Source organism: Centruroides vittatus, unplaced genomic scaffold, assembly GCF_030686945.1.
Source record: "Centruroides vittatus isolate TY-2023 unplaced genomic scaffold, ASM3068694v2 contig_459, whole genome shotgun sequence".
Lineage (NCBI taxonomy): Eukaryota > Metazoa > Arthropoda > Arachnida > Scorpiones > Buthidae > Centruroides > Centruroides vittatus.
In genome coordinates this window covers 2680882-2707778 of record NW_027122255.1, presented here as the reverse complement: position 1 = coordinate 2707778, position 26897 = coordinate 2680882, and the positions used below count along the sequence as shown (strand labels likewise).

Here is a 26897-nt window from a genome sequence, read left to right as displayed (position 1 = left end):
TCCAATATAACCATAGAATATTTAAATGTTTTGTAAAAAAACATATGCATTAATTTAGTAAACAATCTAGTTCTTTAATCTACCTTATATATAGGGTGTATATATAGTGTAGATAGATAAATAGTATGTATATATACATATAAAATACTTAATTTAAAATCATCACAGCAGTTTTTTCCATCACAATAGAAAAATAGTAATAAAAACAGCAACACTAAAACTTTTATGAATAGTCTATATTGTAGACTGACCAGAAATTGCCAGTTTTTAATGTTTGATTGTAAAATCAATCTTTGAATACAGTAATTTTATTAATGCATTAATAAAATGTCATCTATCTATAGATCAATAAATATATAAATTTTGAAAAATAATCAAATCACAATCAGTTTTAGATTCCATTTTCATTGATTGTAAAATGTATTCCCATTGGTAAATGATGTGGTCCACTTATTATATTAGGAATAAGGGGCTAAGCTTGTGGGGTAAATGAGTATAGAGGTCTCCCTAGATTATAATAATTTATTGGTGTAGAATTTGAAATTTTTTAAGTAGAAAAATATGATTGGAAATATCAGTTTTTTGAGATTATACTGATTTTACACCTATAGACAGATACAGTCACACTTGAATCTAACAAAATCATATTTTGGAACGACATTATGAGAAACAAAAAACCTTAATTTTCTACTTGTTAATTCTTGTACTTTTAATTAACTAGCATATTTTTTAATTAACTGTTGGAAAGTGAAGTATTTTTAATTAACTAACACAATAATTACTAAATACTTTAATATTCAAGAAAGCAATAAGGATATACCAATGGTTTGTTTATACAGATATATAAAATGCTATAAAATTTATGCCAAATATAAACATTATTAATGATATAATAAAACAACTATAAAAAGACAGGATTAATTCTCAGTATTTATAATATATTCTATTGTACAAAAATGAACAGGGTAGAAAAATTAGATGTCAGATAAAATAGATACAGATTTAATAAATTTACATTAATAATTAATTTTCTGTTGAAAAATATATTGTATATAAACAGAAACAAGATAATTTGATGGACTTGTTAAATTCAACTGGCTATTTAAACTAATTGATAAGTGCATTGCTTATCAATCAGTTGAGATAATAGTTTAGAAAATTTAGAAGATAGGCCTACTAAGTTTGTTTACAAATGACATTCATTTATTATTGGATAATATAATAATAATCCCACATTTAAAATTTTGAAATAATTTAATTAAATAATTTAACAATATGAAACTAAATTAAATTATTAAATTTATGAATATGTCACTTAAAGAGTATGTTAATTGCGCAGCAATTTTCAAATTGCAGACCTAAAGATTCCCACTCTGGTTGTCCATCCATCCATCATTCATTAATCTCAAAAACAGAGTTAGATAGATGGAAATCAAGACCAGATATAGAAAGCTTAAAGGCCAGAGCACTGATTAACTAAGTATGAACTTCTGATCTGAACCAGAAGTCATACGACTTTTTAAATTAAAACACAGTATTAAAAATTGCAGCCAGGCATTGTGACAATGTCACAATAATTAATTCTTCTTTAAATTTCTTTTCTTTACATTCTAAAATTAATTAAATGGTATTTTATATTACATATTCAAATATTTGTATATTTGTCCTGAATAAGTCTGGATGAATAAATATTAAACATGAATAAATTCTCACATAAGTATATATTTAATAATTAATGTTAGTAGAAAAAAATCAATTGAAGGAAGTAAACAGTAAAATATTTATTTAACTTTTATAAAATTTACATTTAATATTATCACTACACTACATAAATTAAACAGATTACAGTCATTTTTAAAACTAAATCTTAAAAATTATATAGTACATTTCAGTCACTGAACCTTCAGTCATATTTCGAACCTTATTTATAACTTTATTTAAAATTATATTTAACTGAATTTTCAGAGTACAAATTAGTTTCATTAGTTTTTACTGATGCTGATGTTAATGTCGATGATAATGTTGCCGATGCTGATTTTGTTGTTGTTTCAGTAAATGTTGTATTATCTTCCCTCGGTGATGTTGTAGTTTGTGGAACATTTGGATCCAAACAAAATTCTGTCAGAGGTATATCATTACTTTCTCCAATTTCCCATTTCAAAAATTCAGGTGTAAAATGTTGTCTTGGATTGGGTGGAATCTAAAAAAAATTTTTATAAAAAACAAAAGAAAAGAAAAAGGTGAAAAATCTGGTTTTCTTCATGAATAAACATAACAATACATTAAAATAAAAATAACAAATAAAAGAACTATTTATTGGCGAGGAAATCAACTCGAAAAAAATAGCAATAAACATTTTTGATGCTTCTTTGGTCTTAGCATCATTTAAAATCCATTTCAATGTTTTAGAACATTTGATTATAGAACTTCATTTAAACAGGTCTTACTTTTGGCATTAAAATTTTAAAATTTAAAAGGCTTTCCAAAATTTAACCAAGTTAACCAAACACTTTAGCCAAATGAATTTTTTGAATGTTCTAATCTGAGACTGAATAAGTGTTACATTCATAAAATAAATGATGATTTTGATTGTCAAAAATATCACAGATACTTTATTAATATGTACAAAACATTACATTAAAAATGTGTAGGCAACAAATATGGTTCTTGGTCCACACATGGTCACAGACTGAGACAAAGCCAACCAAGTGATCTCACAAGACAGAGAGCCTGATGAGATCAAGGTGAACGTTAATCATGGAAGCCATATGGCATTGGTCTACATATATAACAAATGCCTCAAAGATCTTTTACGTTGTTTTCGATTGATTTCTTAGCCAGTAAACCATTTTTTATTTCGATTTTTAATCATAATTATCAAAAGTCATTGCATGATGTCTAATTTTCTATAAGAATGAAATTTACAACAAATTCACTAATAATCACGTTAAAGAAATATTGTTAAGACGTAAAAATATTCAAAATTAATTTTGTATGTAATATATTTATGTAATATTATATTACATAATATACAGTAAAGCCTGTGTAAATTGGAATCACACAGTACCAAATATTTTTTCTGGTTTGACAGGTTTTTGCTTTAAACAGGGTTTTTTTAACATAGTTTAACTGCTCTGTACTAAAGAATTTTTCCCATTTGGACAGGTTTTACTGTAACTTTAAATAACAATACATTGTTTTATAACAATAATAGAAGACTATTATATTAAATAATTTTAAAATTTATAAATATATATTATTAATAAATAATATAATTACATCTAAAATAATATTTCTTTTGAATAAGATATAACATTTATACTTAATTATTAGGTAAGTTATTAATCTTATTACTTATTCAAAGGAGCTGCCTGGAAAAGTTATTAATTAAATAAAGTAATTCAAAAATATGAGCATTGTTCAGGATGTTGCAATATATCAATAACCATCTAATTGAAATAATTCAAAATTAATTTCAATGATTTTAAAATTATTGTCAAAAATATGTCTGGTAACTATCTAAGAGTACTATTTTCAAAAAAAAAGCATCCAAACAAGACAGTCAGCCAGTTTAAGCACCAAAGCCATTATCCCACCCTCTGAGAAATCTGGGCTTTAATCTAGGATGGCTTCCCAGAAAATTTGTGGATGTTTCACATGTCTATGTTAAATTAACTTTAAGAGTCTTGTCCCTCACTTTGCTGTTGCATTTTAAGTCTGGCCAAATCTGTGACAGATATGAATAAACATCTTTTAGTGTCCTCAAAGGAAGAATTCTAAGAAAAAAAGAGTCCATATTTTTGAATTTCTTTTCTATGTTTAATAAACAGATTCACACAATTTAATTACCAAATTTTCAAAGTACCATATTTTCTTGCATATAAGCTTTGGTGGCATATATATTACAGAAAATTGTTAGTACAAAAATAAAACCTTTTTTGCATGCCTTTCAAGCAATGGTTGCTCCATAGGCATGAGTTTGTAATTGCAATTTAAAATCAATATATACTCTGTCCCATTGTATTACAGTCCCTTTCAAGTCATCTTTCAAACTGAGATAACCTATGTATCAGTGGCATGCAGTCCATGGAAGCTGTGGAAGTATTGCTTTCCTTGTATTTTCTAAAATATAAATACATATTGTGCGATTATTTTCATATAAACGTTTTTATAGCTTTGTTTCAAGTCAATGTATCAATTTTAGAATTAAAATAAATAAACTGTTTATTTTTGTCTTTTCCAGTATTTGTTTATCATTTTTATGGAAACACAGCTTCCCTATCATCAAATGTCTCTGCACACCACTTCTATGTATTATAGGTATGAAATTACTGTACCAGTAGTTCTTGAAATGCAAATAAAATTAATAGACCAATAGTTAATTTCAATATTAAACTATAAATCTTTTAAACAGTAGAATGATTTAATGGAGTCAAAAATTTTAAAATATATGATAAAATACCAAGTGCTCTTAAATAAATGCATCATCCACAGGGAAGCTTTTTGCATTTAATTGTACTTGGAATGATACCCATCTCCAAAGTAACAACATTTATTTTTAAAGACTTCTTGAAGATGAAGAATTGTTCAAATAATGTTTGAACAATTTTTCTTGTATAAGTTTTTAATTTATGACTATTAAAACATTCTATATATATAGTGGAGTTTTTAGATTTCTTCTTATGAATCTTCTATTAGGTGCTGTCTATTAATTACAAGTACAGTTTTTGAATGACTTTTGACCTTTCCCTCTATTTGTGTTAATGATGTACTTTTGGTAAACTCACTCCCTTTTAATTACATATACAATAATTCAAATACCCCTTGATATTAAAGAAATGACTTAAAAAAATTCTGCAAATATTTTCTAACTGATAATTTATTCACATGACTACTAAGTAGTTTACAGGAACAAATTTGAATGCCACTAATACCACTAAAAAAAAGTCCATGTAGATAGTGCCTTAACCCCATATTGATATACTTCTTGACCTTCCTCCTCCTTAAACTGCAAAAGTAATTAATGGACAGCCACTTACCTGATTTAAAGAAACTACCAGTATTATGTTACATCTGATTTTATTGTATTATGGTTTGGACTTGATTTATAAATTATAAAAGCATTGTTTTTAATAAAATTAAACTATACAGTAGAGTATCAATTATCTGAAAATCAATTATCCAAAAAGTCAATTAACCAAAATCAGAATATTAATTTCAGAAATTTTAGAGTTTTACATTATAATAATGGTCACATGGATCTTTTTCAGACCATTACTATTACTATATTATTTATTTGAAATTTTGAATTTAAAATTTTATTAGTACTTTGTAGATTACAAAGAAAGACTAATACTCATTTTTAATAAATTAGACAATTTTTTCACTATTACTAATCATTCATATATATTAAATTTTTATGCTTGAATTTTTTATTACTATTGTACTAGAATTAAAATTAATATTTTTATTTTACTTAAAGCTATTTATCTTTTTATTCTTTCCCTACAAAGTATGATTGGTTATCTGAAAAAAATTAATTATCCAGAAATATACTGCCCTCAGTGGTGTACTGGTCAACCAGGAAATTGGGAATTTCCAGTCTGCTGTTTGCTTAATAGCTATTCCTTTTTTAAATTTAATACATGCACATTATATTTTACTTTAGAAAAATAAATGAATAAACAAAGTTACAAGTGCTGTCACTTGTATTAAAAATGTCTTATTATAATGTGAGATGTATCAGGATGTCCATAAGCCAGAACCTAGGCTCACAAATACATGTCTTTTTACTTTAAATTTTAAAATGACTGGCACAATTTGCATTTTATAATTTCTAATTTGGAAACTGATCACAACTTGTGCTAGAAACTACCATAAATTTTTTTGGACTCTTTCAACTTTGCAGTCATTAAAGAGGATCTTTTTCAGACCATATAAGTTTGGTCAGGACCACAATGAGTGCAGCCTAGTGGTAATGAAAAAACCTGCCATATCAAGGACAGACCACCCCTGAAAAATTTTTGAGAATTTTTCTACTATCTGGCTTTGATCCCGGATCCATCAGAGCAGTACGCTGACAACTCGGGGCAGATAGAGTTGTCAAAACTCTGTCTGCCCTCATTACTTCAGTTAACCGATGTTCCAATGTATATGAAAAGTACTTTTGTTAGTTTATTTTAGGTTTCATCAGCTTTTTAAAATTACCAAATACAGTCACTGTCAATAAGAATGAACTGTACTCTCACTTGTACTGTACTGTAAAGTGACTTTCACTTCCATTCTTCAAGTCAAATATTTTTCTAAGTAATAACAGATACAGAACCAACTACCAGTACATTTAATGCAAAAAAAATGAACACTGCACAAATGTTTTCCAACTCCTTCAGAGTTCTTCTTCAGGTGAGACAGAACTCAGGAGTTGGATAACATTTGTGCAGTGTTCTTTTTGTATTAAATGCAACAGAAGTTGGTTCTGTGTCTATTGTTTCATACATAGAATATACAGTACATAGTTTCATATAGAGTGGTATATATATTTTTCTAAGTTGACTTTTAGTCTAATCTCAATTTAATTCCAATGTAACTCCTCTAAATTCAATGAAATTTGTCTGTCCAAGTCGAAATGGTTTGAAGGCATGTGTTTCTAACTCTAAATCTAGAATTCCAGTAAATTTAGTATCCGTCTAATTTTGTATAGCATATTTCTGGTTGTGTTCTCAAGGAACAAATTATATTAAGATAAGTTTAAAAGAAAAGCAAAATATTAAAAACCCAGCAACAATTTGCTTAATTTTCTTGATAACATTTAAAACTGCATGTAGCGCCATCTGTTATATTTTATTTAAAAAGCTTTATATATTATTAATTATTATAAAATAGCAAAAAGCTTAATTTTGAGGGTACTTGACAAGTTTTACAAAAAAAAAATTGTAAATCCAAATAACGAGTAAAATTGTCATTAAGTTTGACCCAATTCAAGATACAACACACAACTCCCTTGTATCTCCCCACCCTCTCCACTTTTAATCACCAAAATTTAACAGCATCAATCCCCAAATAAACAAACCATGCTGAAAAATTTCAGAAATTTTCAACAAAAAGCACAGGAGTTCTTAAACTTCAAAGAAGGTAAATAAAATCATACCCCCACAAATACACAGAAAAAAACCTCCAATTTTTTTTTTTTTTGCATTTCTCAAAGTTTCAAGGTGCCCTGAGTCCAAAATATGTAAAAATCTTGGGAAGTCATTTTCTAACCTATTGCCATACTTTTGTACATAACCTAAGAAATAATGAAAATGGAGCATATTCAAGTGTAATTGTTTTCAAATTTTGTTTGCTGTCAAAACATTAATTAGTAAACAATTTTAATAACATTAAAAATAATAATAATAATACCAAAAACCAAGCTTCTGTGCTTATGATCATAGGTTCATATCCAACACTTGAATTTGTGCACCAGTGAGGAATAGGTTGTAGATAAGTGTCCATACGAGTATTAAATGTTGCTCCTAAGTTGATAGCTGCTTGTATAGGCTGTAAATAAAGAATTATGTTAAATTATATTATATTACTGAATGAAATCTTATGTTTAAACAATTTGTACAGTTCCATTCAATTTTATAATATTAATAAATATTGTATTAATTTAATAAAAATTTGTAACAGTTTTGACAATTTAAATAATATTTAAAATTAACATTTTAAAAAATATAAAATGAAAAATTTTGTTTTATTTTAGTAACTTATTGGATGAACAGTATTTAATAAATACTGTTCATCCAATCATTACAATTACAAAAATTTTATGTAAAGATCTTTTTAGTAAATAAAGTATCTAACTTAGATACTTTATTTTATTAATTTAATTTATTATTATTATATTGGGTGTAGTGGGTTATACACTGTTGACACCAGTTGCTGTGTACTATACCAGACCAGAGTCAAGGCATAGCAACCAAAACAAAACAAAAATTAAATAAATGTGAGTGTCTGTATTCAATTTCCTATGGAATTTCCTAACAATATGACATGTATTCAATATAGTCGTTTTCTGTAGCATGATGTATGGTGTTTCTATTCAACTGTGGATAACTGTGGAGTACATGTAATTAAAAGGGTTCAAATGTGTCCAGGCTTTTGTGTAGTGTGCCTTGAGAGAATGAGGGTACAATAAGCACCCTATCCATTCTTTACAGATGCCTTATTTACTGGGTGAGTTCTGTTTACTTGCTGATTTTTTCAGTGCATGTATTTTGTACATTGTGAGTGTTTAGAACAGATATGTCTATAATGTATGTGATTTTATTGTTTGTCAATGAGTATGATGTCTGGTGGGTTATGGTAAATTGTTTTATCTGTGATTATGACTCTATCATAGTACATTTTGTGTGTGTTGTTTTCCAATACTGTTTGTGGAATGTATTGTAGTATGGTTTGCGGATGTCTAATAATTAGTTTGTTTGCAAGCTCTTGGTGTATTATATTTGCTATTTGGTTATGTCTATGTAAATAATCTGTCTGTGCCAAGAGCTTGCAACCAGAAGTGATGAGTTGTATAGTTTCTGGCATAATGTGACATTTTCTGCATGTGTCATTTGTGAGTGTTGTATCTTTGAGTATGTGTTTTCTGTACTTTTGAATATTTATGACCTGATCCTGTATGGCAATCATGAACCCTTTGCCTCCCACAGAGGAATCCCTGAACTAATCAGCTGTTTGACTCAAAAGCTGTTTTGTCAACAAAAACCTGGGCCAAGTCATAAGAGGGTACGTTCATAAAGTCAAACACGAGTTAAACACATTATTAACAAATTATTCAAAAAGTAGTAGTCTCACTCAGTGCACATGCTCTACGGTAACGGCACTTTGAATGAACTCTAACGAAGCTCACGAAGGAAAGAGTTAGTTTACTTCATTAAGAAAATGGTGCCAACGATATCAATGTTTCAAATCTACTCGAATGTTTAAATTGTGAATTAAAAGGTGAAATTATTGAAATAACTGTTCACCTGAAGCAATCTAAGAAAAATATTTTCGGATAAGGCTACACTAACAATGTTCATATCTTTGTTTTTAGAAATAGCCATTTAGTTATAAACGAATTGTTTAGAAAGTCTAACGAAATAAGAATAACAATGACGTCTTTCTTGTTTACCTTGTTCGACTTTATGAACATACCCAGGGATGCCTGCTGTGGAGTGCCTTTTGAACCTACAATTGCTTAATGGTGTCTTTGCTTTCTATATGTCCATATGATATGAGTGTAAGTTTAATGGTGTGTAATTTGAGTCTGCTAAAGTTACTGCTTTATGTGACTGTGATGTTTCTTGTGTTTTTGTAAAAAAAAACTCTCACAGTGTCTGTATTTGTTTGTAGTAAAAATTTTATGTCAATCAGACCATGCTATGTATTTGGATTTTGGGCTAGATCTGGGCAGCCAAGGAGAATGTAGTTGAGAGAAGGGAGCAATATGAGTGTGGAAAGCATGTGGTCATTCAGTTTCTATGACTTGAGGATGACGTGTTATGTTTTTGTTGCTCCAACTAGTTGTAACAAAGATCAATTGTAATAAAGGGTATCTTGGTGTGTAAATTACTAAACTGTCTGAATTACTAAACTATGGAAGGCAACAAATGGCAACAAGGATGGGATCCTGAAAAATCTGTCGCCTAGATAGTAACACCACACTCACCAGTTAACATCGTTGACCAGTTCCATGAACTAATACTTCAGAATTGTCAGTACAGCATTTATTAAAAGGAAACATTGTTATTAAAATAATTATGCTCGGAACTTTAGAACCTTTTGAGGCCTCAGAACCATCTACATGGGATTCATACTATGAAAGTTTAAAGTGTTTTTTTCAAGCAAACAATATTACTGACCCTCCGAAAAAAGGGCAGAATTTTTGAGTGTCTCTGTGGCTAAGATGTAAGCCATTATTCATTCTCTGGCAGCGCCCAACAATCCAACAGTTAAATCATACAACAAGCTAATACAACTCGTCAAGTCTCATTTCTCACCAAAGCTGTCTGAAATATTTCAGGCATTTTTATTCTATCGAAAGAACCAGCATTCTAGAGAAAGTGTTGCCAACTTTATCGCAGAATTAAGGAAACTCTCTGAATATTGTAAACTTGATGGTACACTGGATGTAATGCTACAGACAGATTAGTGTGTCTTGAAAGATGAATCTCTGAAAAGAAAGTTGAGCAACTCATTGCTGGTTTATTTGAAATGTGGTCATATTTTTATGTTTTAAAATATGCAAGTATATAACTGCATAAATAGGCAGTGAAAAAACAAGTGAACTGATCAGAAACAAAATAAATGACATCCCAATTGCACTTTAAAACACAAGGATCCTTGCATTTTGGAGAATTTTCCTAATTAATGACTACAGGCTTAGCTGAAAAGTTACTTCATTTTATTGTATTCTTTTACAGTTCTTTCCATTTTTCCTCAGAACTGCCCTAATTTCTCTTGAACCTTGTTTGTGCAATCAGATGTATTTTGCATCTCTGAGTGTCACTATTAGACTGGATGTTGCTTTTTGGAGATTAAGAAAACTGGTTAGACTCGCATAACTGGTTATGTGACAAAGGAACAAAGATTACACAAAAGACGACACTGACTTTACTCACAGGTCAACACTGAAAAAGGAAGAGTAAAATGAGGTCACCATCACTAACAGTTCCCCAAGGGGTCAACAGTGCCACCAACCTTTTATTCCACAACAGGATAAGCACTTACAAACATTACCACGACACAATGCACTGTATGTATAGATGTTATATAATATTTAACAATAATTTCAATTGTTGATTCCAACAGTCACAATGTGAAAAGTGTCCAAATTTATGTGACAACTATATAGAAAAGTAGTATATGTAACAGCATGTTACAATAAACTTATTTTAAAAATTTATTAAAAGTTTTTTATATACAATTGGTTCTTACTTTCTGGATATGTATTATAATATTATTTTTTTAAATTTAATGGATTAATAAATCTGAAACATTTTTCTAATTTTACAACATTAAAATACACGAATTAACTGAAAAAGTATTTACTGACATAAATTCATCTCTAATTGTTTTTGTACTTTATATATATATAAAACAATATTATAATCTGTTTTAATATAAGTAAAGTATAGACTAAACTCAAAAAAAAGTGCTTGAAAGTTGGAAATCTGAAGCTGAAACAAATGGTTTTAAAATTTTTTATCCATATGTACTGTACTGTACATTTGAATTCTATAATCTTTCAAGTGCTTTATTTGAATTTAGTCAATTATTTAATGTATTACTTTATCTGCATTAGTTAAGAAAATATAATTGAAAATCTTACAGGAAATGTACCAAGTCCTTCAAGAGCAACTCTAATCTTTGATACTGGTTGAATATTAAAAATTCCATCTTCAGGACAACTAACTGTCAGATTCAAATCACCACTAATATGGATGCCAAATGACATTAGAATTATTCCTATTGGAAACGTATAAAGTGGGATATGGTAAAAAGCAGGATAATTTAATGTCCCAATTTGACAAATAAACTCTGAAATTATGTCAGCTCGTGTCTCACCATCAAACTAAAAAATATTTTAAAGAGTTATTTTAGAAGCATTTTTATATTAATGTAAAATATTTTTTTAATTATTAGATTATATATTATCGATAAGAATACCTTAATAGAAATAACAACACACTCTAATACTAATACTAAATGAGCATGGAGATTTTAATAATTATTACCTTAGTTAAAATATCACATTATTATTTAGAAATGATATCAACTAATATCATTTCTGAAATGGTTTTTAGACAGCTTTAAATGATCAAGTAACATGCAATGATATCATTTGTTATGAACTGATGAAATGATATATCACATGTCATTTCCACTGTTTAACAGTTTACTCTAATGACTTGTCCTTTGTTTTTACTAAATATCATTTCTTGTCAAATCATATCATTTGATATAATTTACTATTGTCAAATATTGCCAAATGATATTTTTACTAAAATAATAATTATTATTAATAATGCAATCATTTAAATTAAAAAAATAAATAAACACTTTTTGATACTATCAAAAACTATAGTATATTTTTTTATATTTTAATTTTGTGGTAATTAAATCCTTTATAAATTTATTTATATACAGGTTGATTCACTGATGGTGTTCAGTAGTTTTTCTCAGAAACCATTAGAGATAGGCATATGGGACAAATAACCAAGTTTATAGAGCAGACAAGACAATTTTTGATGACCTTGGTTCATTTGAAAATTAACAGTTTTTGAGATACAGAACAAAATAAGGTTAAATAAGGTTTTTTTTAAATTATAAGGGAGGTGTTTTTGAGCCATTATATAGATAATACACAACAAAATAAACTTTTATAATAGGTCATATTTTCTTAAACCTAACAGTTTTCAAGATATCAGCCAGTTTCTTCAAAAAATCTGGTTTCTCTTTTTCCTGAAAGTTTCTATGCTGGAAACTAAGTTTATCAGTTTATTAATTAATAAGCTTTACATGACAGAAACATGATAGTAATAAAAGTAAATTTCAAAATTTATTTAAATTAGATGCTGAAAATGCCTTTCCTCTCTAGAAGAATAAGTGCTTGTTTACACCAACAAGCACTTATTCTTCTAGGAAAAACATTTAATACATTTCATAATTCACATTTACTAACCTCATGAAAACTTTTCTGAATTCTGATTTTCATATTTTCAGTAGAAGAACACTGAAAGTAAACCATTTTCTTAATTTCTCCTCAAGAAAACTGACATGAAGATTTGCAATCTGTGAATAACTTTCTTTGGTGACATACATTTAAAGCCATCAGCATATTAAATGCTTTTTCATTTGAATAATTCATTTTCATGAAAACAGAAGAAAAAGTAAATTCACAAAAATGAAAAAGATCACTCCAAAAACAAAAAAAACATTCCTTCACACCTTTGAAAAAGTAACAATTCAATTTATTCAAAGCTTGCTTTTTCAAATATTTGATACAATAAGATAAAGAACAAAAACTAATAAACTTAGTTCCCAGCATAGACACTGTTGTAACAGATCTGTTGTAACTTGATCTGAGTGTCAAGTCAAAGGTGGAAATTCCTACATACTTTTGTTTGTCTGAGAGAGAGTTCTTGTGTAGTCGTCACCCCAGTCAGTTGTATCTGAGAGGAAATAAAGTTAATTGTTAATTAACTATGTGTTTTTATGTGAAACAGTGTCAAAAACAAAAGCTATATAAAAGACAGTTTTGGAAAAAAGAGAAATCAGATGTTTAGAAGAAACTGGCCAATATCTTGAAAACTGCTAGGTTTAAGAAAATGTGACCCATTATAAAATGTTTATTTTGTCATGTACTATCCATATAATGGTTCAAAAACACTCCTTGTAATTTGCAAAAAAAACCTGTTTTGTTCTGTATCTGAAAGTAATCCAGTCACCAAAACTTGTCCTGTCAACCCTATAAACTTGGTTATTAGTCTCATCTTTCTATCGCTAACAGTTTCTGAAAAAAATAGTGAATACCACCAGTGAATCATCCTGCATATGTAATATAAACTTTCATTTTTAGATTTGTTGTTAAAATATTCTCAAAATATTACAATATTATATCTGAAAAAATTATCATATATATTCTTTCAATTACAAAATATATAATAATGAATTATAAAATTTATTTTGGAATGGTTTATGCTTAAAAGAATGAATTTTAGTAAACCTAAAAATTTGATTAGCTCACTAACTTACTTTAAGTATTACTTTCTCAAGTACTTTCACATAATCATCAATGACACTTATCACAACACCAGACAGTGAAAATAAAAAATCTTTCAAAATTACAGCCCACAGAACATCTGATGTCTCATTTCAGTCTTGTCTCATTTCCAATGTCACAAAATTCAGATAATATAATAGATCCAGTCTAGTAATTTTTTATATAACAACCCCAAACCTGGAACCTTGCTACCAAAAATGCCAACAAATTATAAATAGTTTAGGTACACTGTGTCTCTGCAATCCCCTTAGGTATCACTGGAAAGATCATAAGTACTACTGTCCTTTATGAATCAAAACAAAACCTCTTCTCAATACTATATGAAAAAGCTAGTTGAGGCAGAGTGTTAGCAAAGACTCTTCTATATGGCTTAAAAAAATTGTGTTTGATCTCAAAATTTTATTGATTGATTTTGATGAAACTTTGCCATTTTTCATTAATTGCATTGTGCTACAGCATTAGTATTATTGTAAAATTTCTTTTTTGTGTATGTTTTGTTTTATTCTGTATCAGGTCATATATTGTACTAAATTCATTCTCTTCCGTTTTGTATCGGGACATCACATTTTAATGTGGTGCATATTGTATATCCGCTTATTGGGTGAGAGTTGGACCACGTGTGAATGACATACTCCCTAATGGCGGGAGGTATAAATCCAGATGTTTCATCATCAGAAGCCATTCTTTTCATTTGGGGTCTCCTGCTTGCTACATACCTGCCACAAGTGAGAAAGAAATCAGTCAGCAGTGAAAGGATTTGGATGCTAGGAAATTGGACTAAGTAAAAGACAATCCATTTCCATGCACGTGAAATTAGCAATCATCGACAAAGAATGACTGCTCAGTGACAAGGGAACTAATAAGAACAAGTGTAAGACTTTTATTTTTTTTAACATTGTAGCCAATTGTGGTGTTCTCATCACACGTGGAAATATTGTAATTGTACAGAAGATATGAGAGTGGGGGTCAAATTACCACTAAGTTTGTTGTGTATATATTTTTATTTTTATGTTATATGTATTTGTCATTGTAAATTACAGTAAAGAAACCCACTAAGTCTCTTGTATCAAGACCTACTATGTTGTAATTACACAGAATACATTTTATTTCCTCATACATTAAAATTCGTGTAAAGTCCCTATTGTTTTCCCCTGCCTTTACCCTACCCACTTACCTAGTATACCACTGTATAAGAGTGTAGAACAATTGCAATGAGAAATTCAAAAATGTAATGAGGATCCATTTAAATGTAAAAACTAAGTGTCCATGACTTCTTTTTCAATTTACAGTGGAATCAAAGTGACAATGTCTGTGCTCCAATGCAATTGAGCATACCTAATAGGGATGAAAAATAAAACAAAACATCAATGTGTGCACTTAACGAAAAATAGGCATAAAAAATGAACAAAATAAAAGAACAAAGCAATCAATGGCGATTGCTTTGTTCTTGGATCATTTCTAAATCTCAGCAAGTGCAAAGATCATCTCTCCATACCCAACCAGTGAGCACCCATAGGAGCACCCATAGGAGCACCTTTCTTGTGGCCAGCAGGTACAAGGATAGTTTCTTTTGTGGTGGCAAAAGAAGTACATCCACAATTTTCCTAATTGTTTTTTTTTATTTTTCTAACTGAGGAATAACAAAATTTGAAACAAAATCTTCCTAACTGTGTCATTATATTATAAAAGTTTTATAATTTTTGCTACAAAGTTTATATAAAATAATCCACAAAATTGTTAAGAATTTGAAAAAAGTTCAAAGCATTTTTAAAGGTTAAATTTAAAAAATTAAAGAAACAATGATCAAAAGTTGAAAATTCTAATACAGTGGTGCCTCGTATAACGTACGCCTCGAATAACGGACGCTGCGAACAACGGACTTTCTGTTTGGCCGTTACGTGACTCGAGCAACGGACTGGCTGCGAACAACGAACTTTCCGGCATAATTGGTGACTGCTCCATGGGTGCGTTTTTTAATAGCGGTCGCTCTGCGTCTCCACTACTACAGGTGTGCTGCTGTTTGTAGGCATTTAGGAACAACGGTGAAAGAAAGAAAGATGGCGGCGCCCGCACTATTGATAGTGTCGTGATGGAGGAATCCATAATTCTAAAATATGAGCTTTAAAAGGCAAAAGAAGAGTCCCAATTGTAAAATTTAATCATAAAATGGATTATTTGTTGAAAGAGCATTCAAAATAGCCTCGAAAAAAAATTCGTAAAGACACTTACATCACCGCGTGCGCTAACTCGCGCTTTCACAATTTCTAAATTCTCATTCATAAAACCACATAATGGGCCCGGAAACGAAACTATCTGAGCCATGGAGGACGCCATGTTGCTTTCCACGGTAAACTACTGCTACAAGCAGCCGTTTTTGCCGTTCGGCGGCGTGCACTCCCACCGGAATTTAGGAATGCGTTCCGCAGGAATTTTTAAACGGATGTCGCTCGCGCAGAGTTACGCGGAGGAATAAAAGAACGCACCCCATGTTGATTTTTTTATGCTGCGGAACGAATTAGATGTTTTAACATGTGTTTCTATGGGAAAATGCGTTTCGTATAACGGACGTTTCACTTAACGGACGTGCACCTGGAACGGATTAAGTACGTTATATGAGGCACCACTGTAATTTTCATTCAATTTTTTAAATAATCTTCAGAGTCAATTTCAAAATATTTTAAAACCATAACTAAAAGCAATATTTAGATCAGTAAAATATGCATAAACTTTTGTTTAAACTTTCCCTTGTCAATTCTGAAAAAAATTGAGCTTTATAATTAAATATTTTTAGATAAATTATGGAAAAATCAAGTATTTAATATTTTTTGAATAAACTGAGTTGATTCACTTTTATCTGTACTTCTAAAATTAAACTTAATCCAGGCATAACTTAATCTTTAAAATAAAAATAAATTAAATATAAAAAATGTTTATAACTCACATTATGATATATTCTCATTGTTCTATTAAAATTATATATTGTTATTGAACCCATATCAAAAGATCTTCCTAAAACATTAATTGTCTTTCCTAATCTGTTAGTTACAATATAATTGCTTTCGTCTTCTAACATTGTAGAAATGCCTAGAAAAAAGTAATAAATTTTTGTAAATTTTTTTATTTAAATGTAAAATTATAATGTAATTTTGATATTAAAAATTAAGATTTATTTAACATTTTTAAATATTTTATTGTAAGTCCCAATTCAAAATGCTTTTCTCAGTGTAAAAACTCCTCTGAAAAATTAGTGCTTTCAGTCTATAATAAATCACCAAACGATCGCCTAAATATCGGTATATCAATATTTAGGCGATTGTTTGGTGATTTATTATATACTCATCGGGCTTTGAGTTGTTATTCTTTCAGTCTATGCTTACCATCAAGAATCAACAAGAGAAATAATAGTCAAGAGGTTGGTCATTGATAATAAGTATAAATTTCTGTAAACACTAGCATTTTATAAATTTTCATTGTAAGTAAAACAGTTTGAATAATTGTAAAAGCCTTACTGTCCTTAAATTCTAATATTATTGTTAATTGTCTACTTGGACTTTACTTATTAATAGGACTTTAAGCACAAGAATAAAAGAGCACATACATGCAATAAGAGGTAATTATGCAAATTCTGCAGTCGCAGAACACTGCAATAGTTATGGGTGCCAAATCGACAAAAATACTATAAAAATTAAGAAAAAAGAATCAAATAATTACAAATGTCAATTATACGAACATTTAAACATAAAGAAAGAAAGAAAGAAATAGAATAAACAATAATTTGGATCATATAATCCACCAATCCTGGAGCACCATAAAGTCTTGATGATGTTTATAAAAAAGCATAGTTAATAGTCTCCTTATCATAACGCTGTTGAATGGTGGCAAACGAAACCTTGATGCGAGTTTTTTAATGAAATTTTTACATGATGATGTTAGATTTTAATAAAGATTAGTCTTTATTTACTTTATTTATTTAATTTTAATTATACAGTGAAATGTTTAATTGTAAAACAAGAAATATTATCCAGTTATACTCGAGATTGGAATATGTATTTACAGTAAGTTTTAAAATTGTATTTTATTGCTAAGAAATTTTAAGTTATACAGTAACTTATTTGTTTTGTTATTGTTACTTTTTAGTGTTTGGTAGTAATACTGCTGATGAGGGGCATGCTAGCCTGAAACACGTATAATATGTGTACAGAAATTATTGCTACAGGTGATATAATAAAGAAATTTTGTTCTTTCCTGAACTAACTCTCATTACTGTGCCAATCTTTAAACACCAGTATAAAGTCCTATTAATAAGTAAAGTCCAAGTAGACAATTAACAATAATATTAGTTTGAATAATAATAATATTTAAAGACCTTCCTTAATAATCATTTTATCATATATAAATTCAAATATCTAATTTTTGAAACAACTTTATTCTGATTTATTGGAGATGCTAACATCATATGTATCACATAAGAAACAATATCACTAACACAGGTATCCCTTGATTAAGTATTAATTAATCTTTCGATGCTATTGCATATATCAAAATTGTGTTAATCAAATACAGTATCTCTGTTAAGTAAAGACAGCTAGTAGAGCAGCATTAATCAAAACTTCTGCCGTGCATATAAAGGGATTGCTGTAATTAATTTTGTGCATTAATAAAATCCCATGTTAAGCAAAACTGCATTAAGCAAGGGATACCTGTATTTAAATTTTTTAAGTTCATATTCAGGGAATTTTGAAGAAAATTTGAAGCAATTCTTTTATACAAGGAAAAAAAAAGCTAAAGATCTAAATTGTTAAATTTGAAACATTCTTAAGCATATATCTCTGAAGATGAGAACTTCTTAGAAAATGTTCAAAAGTACTATTAACATTATTTATGATGATAGTACTCCAATTTTTGAATTGAATTCTCCAATGAAACAGAATAAAGTTAGGTATATAAATTCATTCAATTTTACAAAAGTTAGCATTAAAATTATAAATTTATTATGAAGAAAAATAACATTCTTACCAGTTTTGTATACTGCATTGAGTTTAGACTTTCCAAATATTTGTTCACCATTACAATGTTTTTGGTATTTGTAATTTATAAAAGCATCACTATTTAATGTTAAAGCATAATTTCCAAAGGAATTTAACTTATTACTGCAAGTTTCATGATCCATATAGCCTGAATATAAATCTCTTTTTCTTCTTAATTCATTAACATAATAGAAATAAAATTTTTTAAATAAATTTTTTGTTTTTGGGTGCATCTTCTTTTCAAAATATTGATATAATTGTTGAACACTAGGGCAGTTATTATAATGGAACATATTGGACACCAACCAATAATGTAGTAGTTCATCTATTTCATTAAAATCTACTTGTGGCCAATTTGGTGCAGCTGGAAAAAAAAAATTAGTAATATTATTGTCTTTTAACTGAACTGAACGGAAAAATAATCAATAATAATATTTATCTAAGTTAGATTTTCCTTAATATATTGATATTTCAGTGAAATATAAAAGAAATTAATTTTTGAAAAAATAATTATTTTTTCTAATTCAAATTGCTTTTCTTGGAATAAAATAATTTTAGAAATAGCAATGTTTTCAGGCTTTATGCACAATATCAGAAATAAACAAGAGAAAAATAAAAATCATCAAGAGATAACATGAAAGAAAAATACAGATAGAAACTACAAACTCTTTTTGAAATCTGGGGTAATTAGAACAAAGCATAAAAGCATGTGAGTTTTCAAAAAATGTTTTATTCTGAAAAATGTAGTTTGAGTTTGATTAACATTTAAGGAGCTTCTTTAATAACTTATAATTATTTCTTAATATTTTACTATAAATATTGACGATATTGTTGATGTGCTAAATGTAAAAATCCCAAATTATTTATTTTATAATTTATTTTTAATCTTTCTATTTATATTTAACAAGTATTGTAAAATATATTTTAAAAATATAAAGAAAACTTACCTCCATTTTTATTGCGAAGTACACATTCATCTGCTAAAATACTAATTATATTTGATTTAAGTTTACAGGAACCTACTGATAATAATTTCAAAAGCCATTTTTGTACTTCTGATTGACTATAAAGTTGGCGCAGAGCATTTAATGCAACAATTTGATAATTTTCATATTTCATACAGGTTTCAATGTGTAACAACAATTTATGAAGTGTAATTTTATCTTGCAAATTTCCTAAACCTATAAATATATCAGTAATGAAAGGTGTAACAATACATTTCTCTGAAGAAGTTTCAATAAAATTTAGAAATGTTTCAGCCACTTTAGTTTGTATATCTATAGGAGTAGATGATTTTCTAGTTATAATCCCTAGGTTAACAATTAAAGTTCCAACAATATCTTTATCTTCTAGTGACTCTATTAACAATAATATATTTTCAATAAATTCTTCTGAAGGATTCAATAACTCTGATAAAGAATTAATAGCATGATATCTCATTACTCCTATTGATTTGTTGCCTGTTAAATAGGATATTAACATCTGTAAAAGTTAAATTGATAAAATATATTACTTTTTCAGAACACAAATTTTAAAACACGTTTTTATAAATAAATATATAAATAATAAATTATTATGTTAAAATATAACCTGGAAGAGAAGCCTGGTAAAAATACCATTTCATCATTTTCAAATGATATCAATTAATATCATTTCAGGATTGCTTTTTAGACAAATGCATATTTAAATGATAAGATGAAATGAAATGATATCACTTATTGTCAATTGAGAAAACAATTTTAAATGATCAATTGATATCAAATGATATATTAAAAATACTTTATAAATTAATTTGATATATTTGAAATATATGATAATATAAAATCAAATATTACACTATATGAAATCCATCCATCAAACAAAGAGATAATAAATACTAATATATTGCATTAACCTTGTATAGCTTTTCAGTTAATTTTAGAAATGTAACACTAACATTTTCAATCCATCAAAGAACCTTCTTCAGGTGTTCTATAAAATTTTTCTGGCACCAGAAAAATGTTTATAGAACACCTGAAGAAAGTCCTATGTTTTCAATCCAGTTAATGAGCCATCTTCAAGGCTTGTAACTTTATACTTTATCAAGTTTTACACAATGCTAAAGATTTGTTTGTTTATTATGTATACTGTAGCAATTAATTTTGTTACTTTTCACCAGTCATAAACAGGAAAATATATGAGGTGTTAGTAATGACCCTTTACTCAGGATTTATGCCTTTATGTTCAGGATCTGAACATAGAGGGATAAAATTTAGATGTGAAAGTAATATAAAGTTTCTTTCAACAAGATTAAATAAAACCTGTATTTCAGTATTTGTTTTTTTTTATTTTGTTCATATGTTTTTTATAGTTTTGCAAGAGGAAGAGAGCTTTACATTTAGACCTAGACCCTATCCATTGTCTAACTAGAATAGATATTAGAGCGGTCCAAGTTAGAACATAAAAACCTACATTTCTCTCTATACTATTGTGAATGTAGCCACTAGCACTATGGATGAAAAGTAAACTCTTAGCTATTGCACATACATGATACAAATGCACTTGTCACATAGCAATTTTTCTTAATTAATTTATTTACAAAAATAAGGTGACTTGGGCTCTTGGAATCAGGGTTTATGCTACTGGCCATCTCACCTTCTTTAGTTCCTGCTTACATAAGTTAGAGCCACAAACAATTTTTAATACTTTAAATTTGTCAAGTAGAACAAATTTAAGTTTAAATTTCTTAATTAAAAATATATTATAAATTTGTTTCAAATAATGTTTTTCATGAATATATTTTTGTTTCAAAATACAGTAGAACATTGATTATCCAAATATCAATCGACTGAAATGTCAATTAACCGAAAGCTTTCCAGTCGGCAAATTTAAATTTCTGCTAGTGCTGTGGTGCTGCAATCTTTGGCTATGACTTGGGCTACTCCAATATTATTTTTGTTAGTGTGTGTGTTTTAGCTGGCAGCACTGGCGCGACCATAAGAGGGTATTTAAGGTCGCACCAGGATTTGAACGAATTTCAACATGGGATAGGTTAATATTTTTTTCATACATAATCGGTTATCCGAAAAATCGATTTTTGAAACAACCCAGTCCCCAATTGATTCAGATAATCGATGCTTTACTGTAATATAAATTTGTTGCAATTTTTTAATAGATAACATATTATTAAATTTTTCATTCACATAAAAACTGGATAGTAAATGGTACTTTAAATTATTTTTTTAAAATTCATTTCTGTTAAAAAAAATTAAAATACAAACATAGTACAAGATTAACTCACATTTTCTGCTGATTTTCCACCAACTAAACAGTATAAATAAAAGAGTTTAGGACAAGTGCTTGGAGTTTCTAAACAGATTCTTGAAACATACTGAAAATGGCATTTACATTAATATTTATGATTACTTCAGATTATTGATTACTGTCAAAATAGATATTATGAAAACTCACATGTTCATTTAATTTTACTTTTACAATATATGTAATAGAATTTACTTCATAATTAATGCCAAGTGATATTTCTAAATTGATCATTTCCAAGAGCTTTGATACTGAAAATAAAACCATTTAAATCATAATTTCAAATATAATAAATATTATTAATGTATTAATAAGATAATCATTAACTACAGTGACTCAAAAATCTATTATTTTAGGGAAAATATTATATTTAAAGTTGGAAATTGGAGGTGTTCTCTCTTTTTATTATTGCATAGTGGACTATTTCAAAGTATAACAGATTGGTTCTTTATTATGTTTATAATTGTTTTAAAGGGGGTATTAGTTTTCCCTTTTCCTCCCACTTTTACCACTGAGCACTTTTTAATAGTTTTATCCCTTTTTTGCACTTATCTCTGATACAATAGAACTTGGATAGCTTGAAACTTCCTTTGCAATGAATCTACAATCGAGAATTCCTTCCATATTGTTTGTCTGTGTACTAAGTTTGCATACAAGTGAAAACAATATTTCGGAAAGATTAGGTTATCTCCGGTTAATTTTTCAAATATTACTGCTTATTCTTTTTCTAACATGTTGAATATATTTCATTTTATTTCTCCTTTTTATAAAACTTGTGTTTAAATCGTATATCAGATGGGCAGCAATGCTGCTTAGTATTAAAAGAGCGTTGGACTCAGCTCTCTTTGGGGTTAATTTAGTGTTGATTGGCTGTGACATCCTCTTGCTAATCTGTTTTGCATATTTCTTATTTTTACCAGGTAGGTACATTTTTTTATTTATTCGTTTTATGAATGAAAATTATAAAATATTTTAATATCCATTGTTATGGCATCAGGTCATCACAGTTTATCACAGCTTGCTTATTAGTTAATTTTGTTTGTTTAGAATATTACATACTTATTATCATGTATGGGATTTTGTATTAATGTTCTTGTAATTGTATATTTGTATTAGATATTTCATTCATATATTGAAATTATACTAATGCATTGGATGTTACGTATACCTAATGATTATTGTATATTATGTATTGGTTGTTGTATTTATGGATTTGGACATTGTATAGAGATTATTATATTTACTGTATTTGTGTTTGTTATTGGACAATGTTTGTTTAGTATTTTCTTTTTTTTTTACTTGTTCCCTGTCCAAAGGGTATAAAAGTACCTTGTACTAAATAAATAAATAAATACTTATTATTAACATTTACAATGTTTTATAAAACTCATGTCTACCCTCAAAATTAAGTTTTTGCCATTTTATAATAATTGATAATATGAAAAGTTTTATAATAAAATCTCATAACATATAGCACCACAAACAATTTTAACTTTTTTGCTAGAAAAGTTACACAACTTTTTGCTGGTTGTTTTAAATTACTTTTATAGGAAATTCAAGAGTCCAGAAGAAATATTTAAATTATCCACAAATTCAAATTAATATAATTTGAATTACCCAAGTTCTACTGTGTTTTGATATTTAAATATCTTCCTCTAATGTAAAATAATAAGCATTATTCCATTGTTCACAAAGGTGGGGAAGGGATACAGTGGTGACGTGACAGTTTATAATTTAAAAGATACCAAAGTGAAAACTGAAGTAGTTAGTGAATAATTTTAAAGATGAAGGAATTATGACCAACTTATCATAAATTTGGATGAAAAGCATCTCGCTTCACAAGTTAAGCAGCACATTAGATATGCAAAACATATTTCCAACAGAGAAATAAAGAAAAATGAAAAGAAGGGACAGAGTTTTATTTTGACATTATTAAATTCTGCAAAAGGTAACACAATAATGAAGATTAAATTTTTATGTGAACTGGCTACAGCTTTAATACAGCCAAGAATTGCTCTTAACAAGATAAATCATCTTGCATTCAAAAACTTCCTAAAAAAGTATATCAAGCACTCCATCCCTGACCAAGGCACATTAAGGCTGTGCAGCCTGCATATGAAGAAACTTTACAAAAAAATACAGAAAATACTAGGAAACAACCCAAGTTTTTTTATTTTGGATAAAATAATGGACTTACTGTACTAAAAAGATACATGCTGAACATTCTCATCAGTCTGTTTACATGGGAGCCAGTACAACCCATGCTGTTAAGATTTTACGAATTAGAAAAGAGAAATTTCACAACCATTGCACAGGTCTTCAATGATGCATATGCCAAATTGTGGAACTCTGCCATTCCATATAAAAAAGTTTGTTACAAGTAACCAGACTAAACCTCATATATGCGAAATGTGTGAGAGTGAAATTGGTGTAAATATTTTGTTTAATTTTTGTTTTACGAGAACAATTTAAGGAGATAAGATGGAAAAACAAGTGTTAAAGACAATTAAAACTGTTTCCCATGGACTTATTTCTTTGTTGAAGATGACACGTTGAATGTATCACCAAGAACCAATGAGTGAAAAATTGACTATTGGCCTCAATGTACTAAAATTCCTAACAAAGTCATGGGAAAAACCCAGGAAAAAGACCCCCTAATAAAAAGGAGGGGTCGATGAGTCAAAAAGGGTCATCCAGTTTTTTATTGAACAGTGTGTGTCTGGCCGCTTCTTGCTGCTCGCCACCACCGCTGATCTTAGACATCGCCACTCAAGAGAATCCGTCAATGCTCAAGGGAAATTCTCGCTGCTCCGGAGGAAAGCACTTTCCAGACTCCCTACTTCCAGAAAGTTCCGAACAGATCTATCTCTACAAACTCTTAAGGTATTTATCAACATGTGAACTCTCTCTCACAGTCAGGGTCATGATAATAATAATAAGGTTCCTACACATTTGTCATATTATTAGCATCCGCTAAGCATCTGAGTTGTTTTTGGTCTGTAACAACAATACAAACTGTGTAAATAATATTGATTAATAAATGGGTATTTTTGTTAAATGACAACTTGGTGGAGTGTACTTCTTCCAGTTGTTTCCTTCCACCTCCATTCTGAGTTCAAAAGCCTATGATGCGACCGCTTGCGCAAAAACTAATGTAATGGCCATCGAAATTTCCATGTCCAGAAGACACGGTAGTGTCAGTCCTGACAAGGCATCAAAGAGGTGCCGACCCTGCGGTCACAAATGCATGTTCAAATATAAAGTCGATGTATCTGACTTTGAGACATGTCACTTGTCTTGCTCATTGTCCATTGATGAATTTTTTATGCAACAATGCAGACATATTTTTTCATTTAAGTCTCATGTACTAAGCTCATCCAGAAAGTAAGTACCGTTTGGGTGTTAAAAAAAGATTTGCAATTTTTTTCATTTGTATTTTATTACAGAAAAATCTACATACCTTAAACTACTTTTTGACATATTCACCATGCAAATTAAGGCATGTGTCATATCTTGGCACTATTTGCAACATACCTGCTTCATAGAATTCGGCCACCTGCAACCTGAACCAGTTCTGGACGTTTACCTTGATCTCATCATCACTTGCAAAGTAGTGATGAGATCTACACTTACTGTGAGTCATTGAAGAAGTTACAGCACATGATACAGAACAAAAGGCGTGGACTACTGACTTTTGGCATTGTGTTTGTGCATGACAAAGCGCAACCACATACTGCACGTGTAACAATGACACTGCTTGATTCATTTTGCTGGGAACAATTCTGTCACTCTCCTTATAGTCCGGACCTAGCTCCATCTGACTTCCATTTCTTTTCTCATCTCAAGAAATTTCTTGCCAGCCACCACTTTGCAAGTGATGATGAGATCAAGGTAAACGTCCAGAACTGGTTCAGGTTGCAGGCGGTCAAATTCTATGAAGCAGGTATGTTGCAAATAGTGCCAAGATATGACACATGCCTTAATTCGCATGGTGAATATGTCAAAAAGTAGTTGAAGGTATGTAGATTTTTCTATAATAAAATACAAATGAAAACAAATTGCAAATCTTTTTTAATACCCAAACTGTACTTACTTTCTGGATGAGCTTAGTATTTTTAAGAATTTCCCAGAAGGAAAATTAAAGCAAATTTAATTCTTGGAAATAGTTTTTGAATTTTCTTGGAATTTGAAAAAACTAAAAAGTTAACATACAAATGCATTTTGAAAATTTTGTATATTTTTAATTTAATCTATAATTAAACTGTAATATATTTTTAACATGTTATGTATATATTGGAAGATATTCTAATATCAATAACACAGAAAAAGAGGAAAGTATTACATTTTAATTATATACTATGTTCTAAAATTATACTTATATTGATACTTTTTAAACAATGATAAAACATGAAAGTGTCCATTAATTCAAAATGGCAATATGATATAAAGTTTAAAAAAAAGAGTTATTATGTTATAAACATTTTCAGTTTTATCTCTTTTATAGTAAGAAATTGTAATAAAAAATTAATTCAAACTATTAAAGTGTCAATAAAATAAATAATGATGATATATTATAATACATTCATAAAATATTTTGCATAATTACTTACATTCATACGAATCACTAAAATTTGTTTCAAACAGTTTTTTCATTTTCTTTTCAATTTCTTTTTTATATTGAAAATAAAAAGTATTTAAAAATAATTCAGCTCCAGTTTCTAAAAATTTAAATATTCAAAATATAAATGTTCAATTTA

General features: G+C 28.7%; 1 protein-coding gene across 1 annotated transcript; it reads right to left on the bottom strand.

Annotated features, from left to right (window-relative positions):
- Window positions 1-1773: 1773 nt before the first annotated feature.
- Window positions 1774-26850, bottom strand: LOC136977467 (uncharacterized). The gene is made up of 9 exons (XM_067272962.1): window positions 26751-26850; window positions 22291-22391; window positions 22121-22210; window positions 19788-20322; window positions 18830-19204; window positions 16755-16897; window positions 11360-11602; window positions 7402-7539; window positions 1774-2200 (listed from the first exon to the last, which is right to left on the bottom strand). The coding sequence occupies exons 1-9, from the start codon at window positions 26791-26793 to the stop codon at window positions 1934-1936; spliced, it is 1935 nt and encodes a 644-aa protein (XP_067129063.1). The 5' UTR covers window positions 26794-26850; the 3' UTR covers window positions 1774-1933.
- Window positions 26851-26897: the final 47 nt, after the last annotated feature.

Bases quoted from the DNA above. Each gene is read 5' to 3' on its own strand.
- LOC136977467 (XM_067272962.1), bottom strand. From the start codon at position 26,793: ATGAAAAAACTGTTTGAAACAAATTTTAGTGATTCGTATGAAT. The intron at 22,392-26,750 runs GTAAGTAATTAT...TTTTATTTTCAG, and splicing joins TTTTAGTGATTCGTATGAAT to TATCAAAGCTCTTGGAAATG. The intron at 11,603-16,754 runs GTGAGTTATAAA...AATATTTTTTAG, and splicing joins CAATGAGAATATATCATAAT to TTTGATGGTGAGACACGAGC.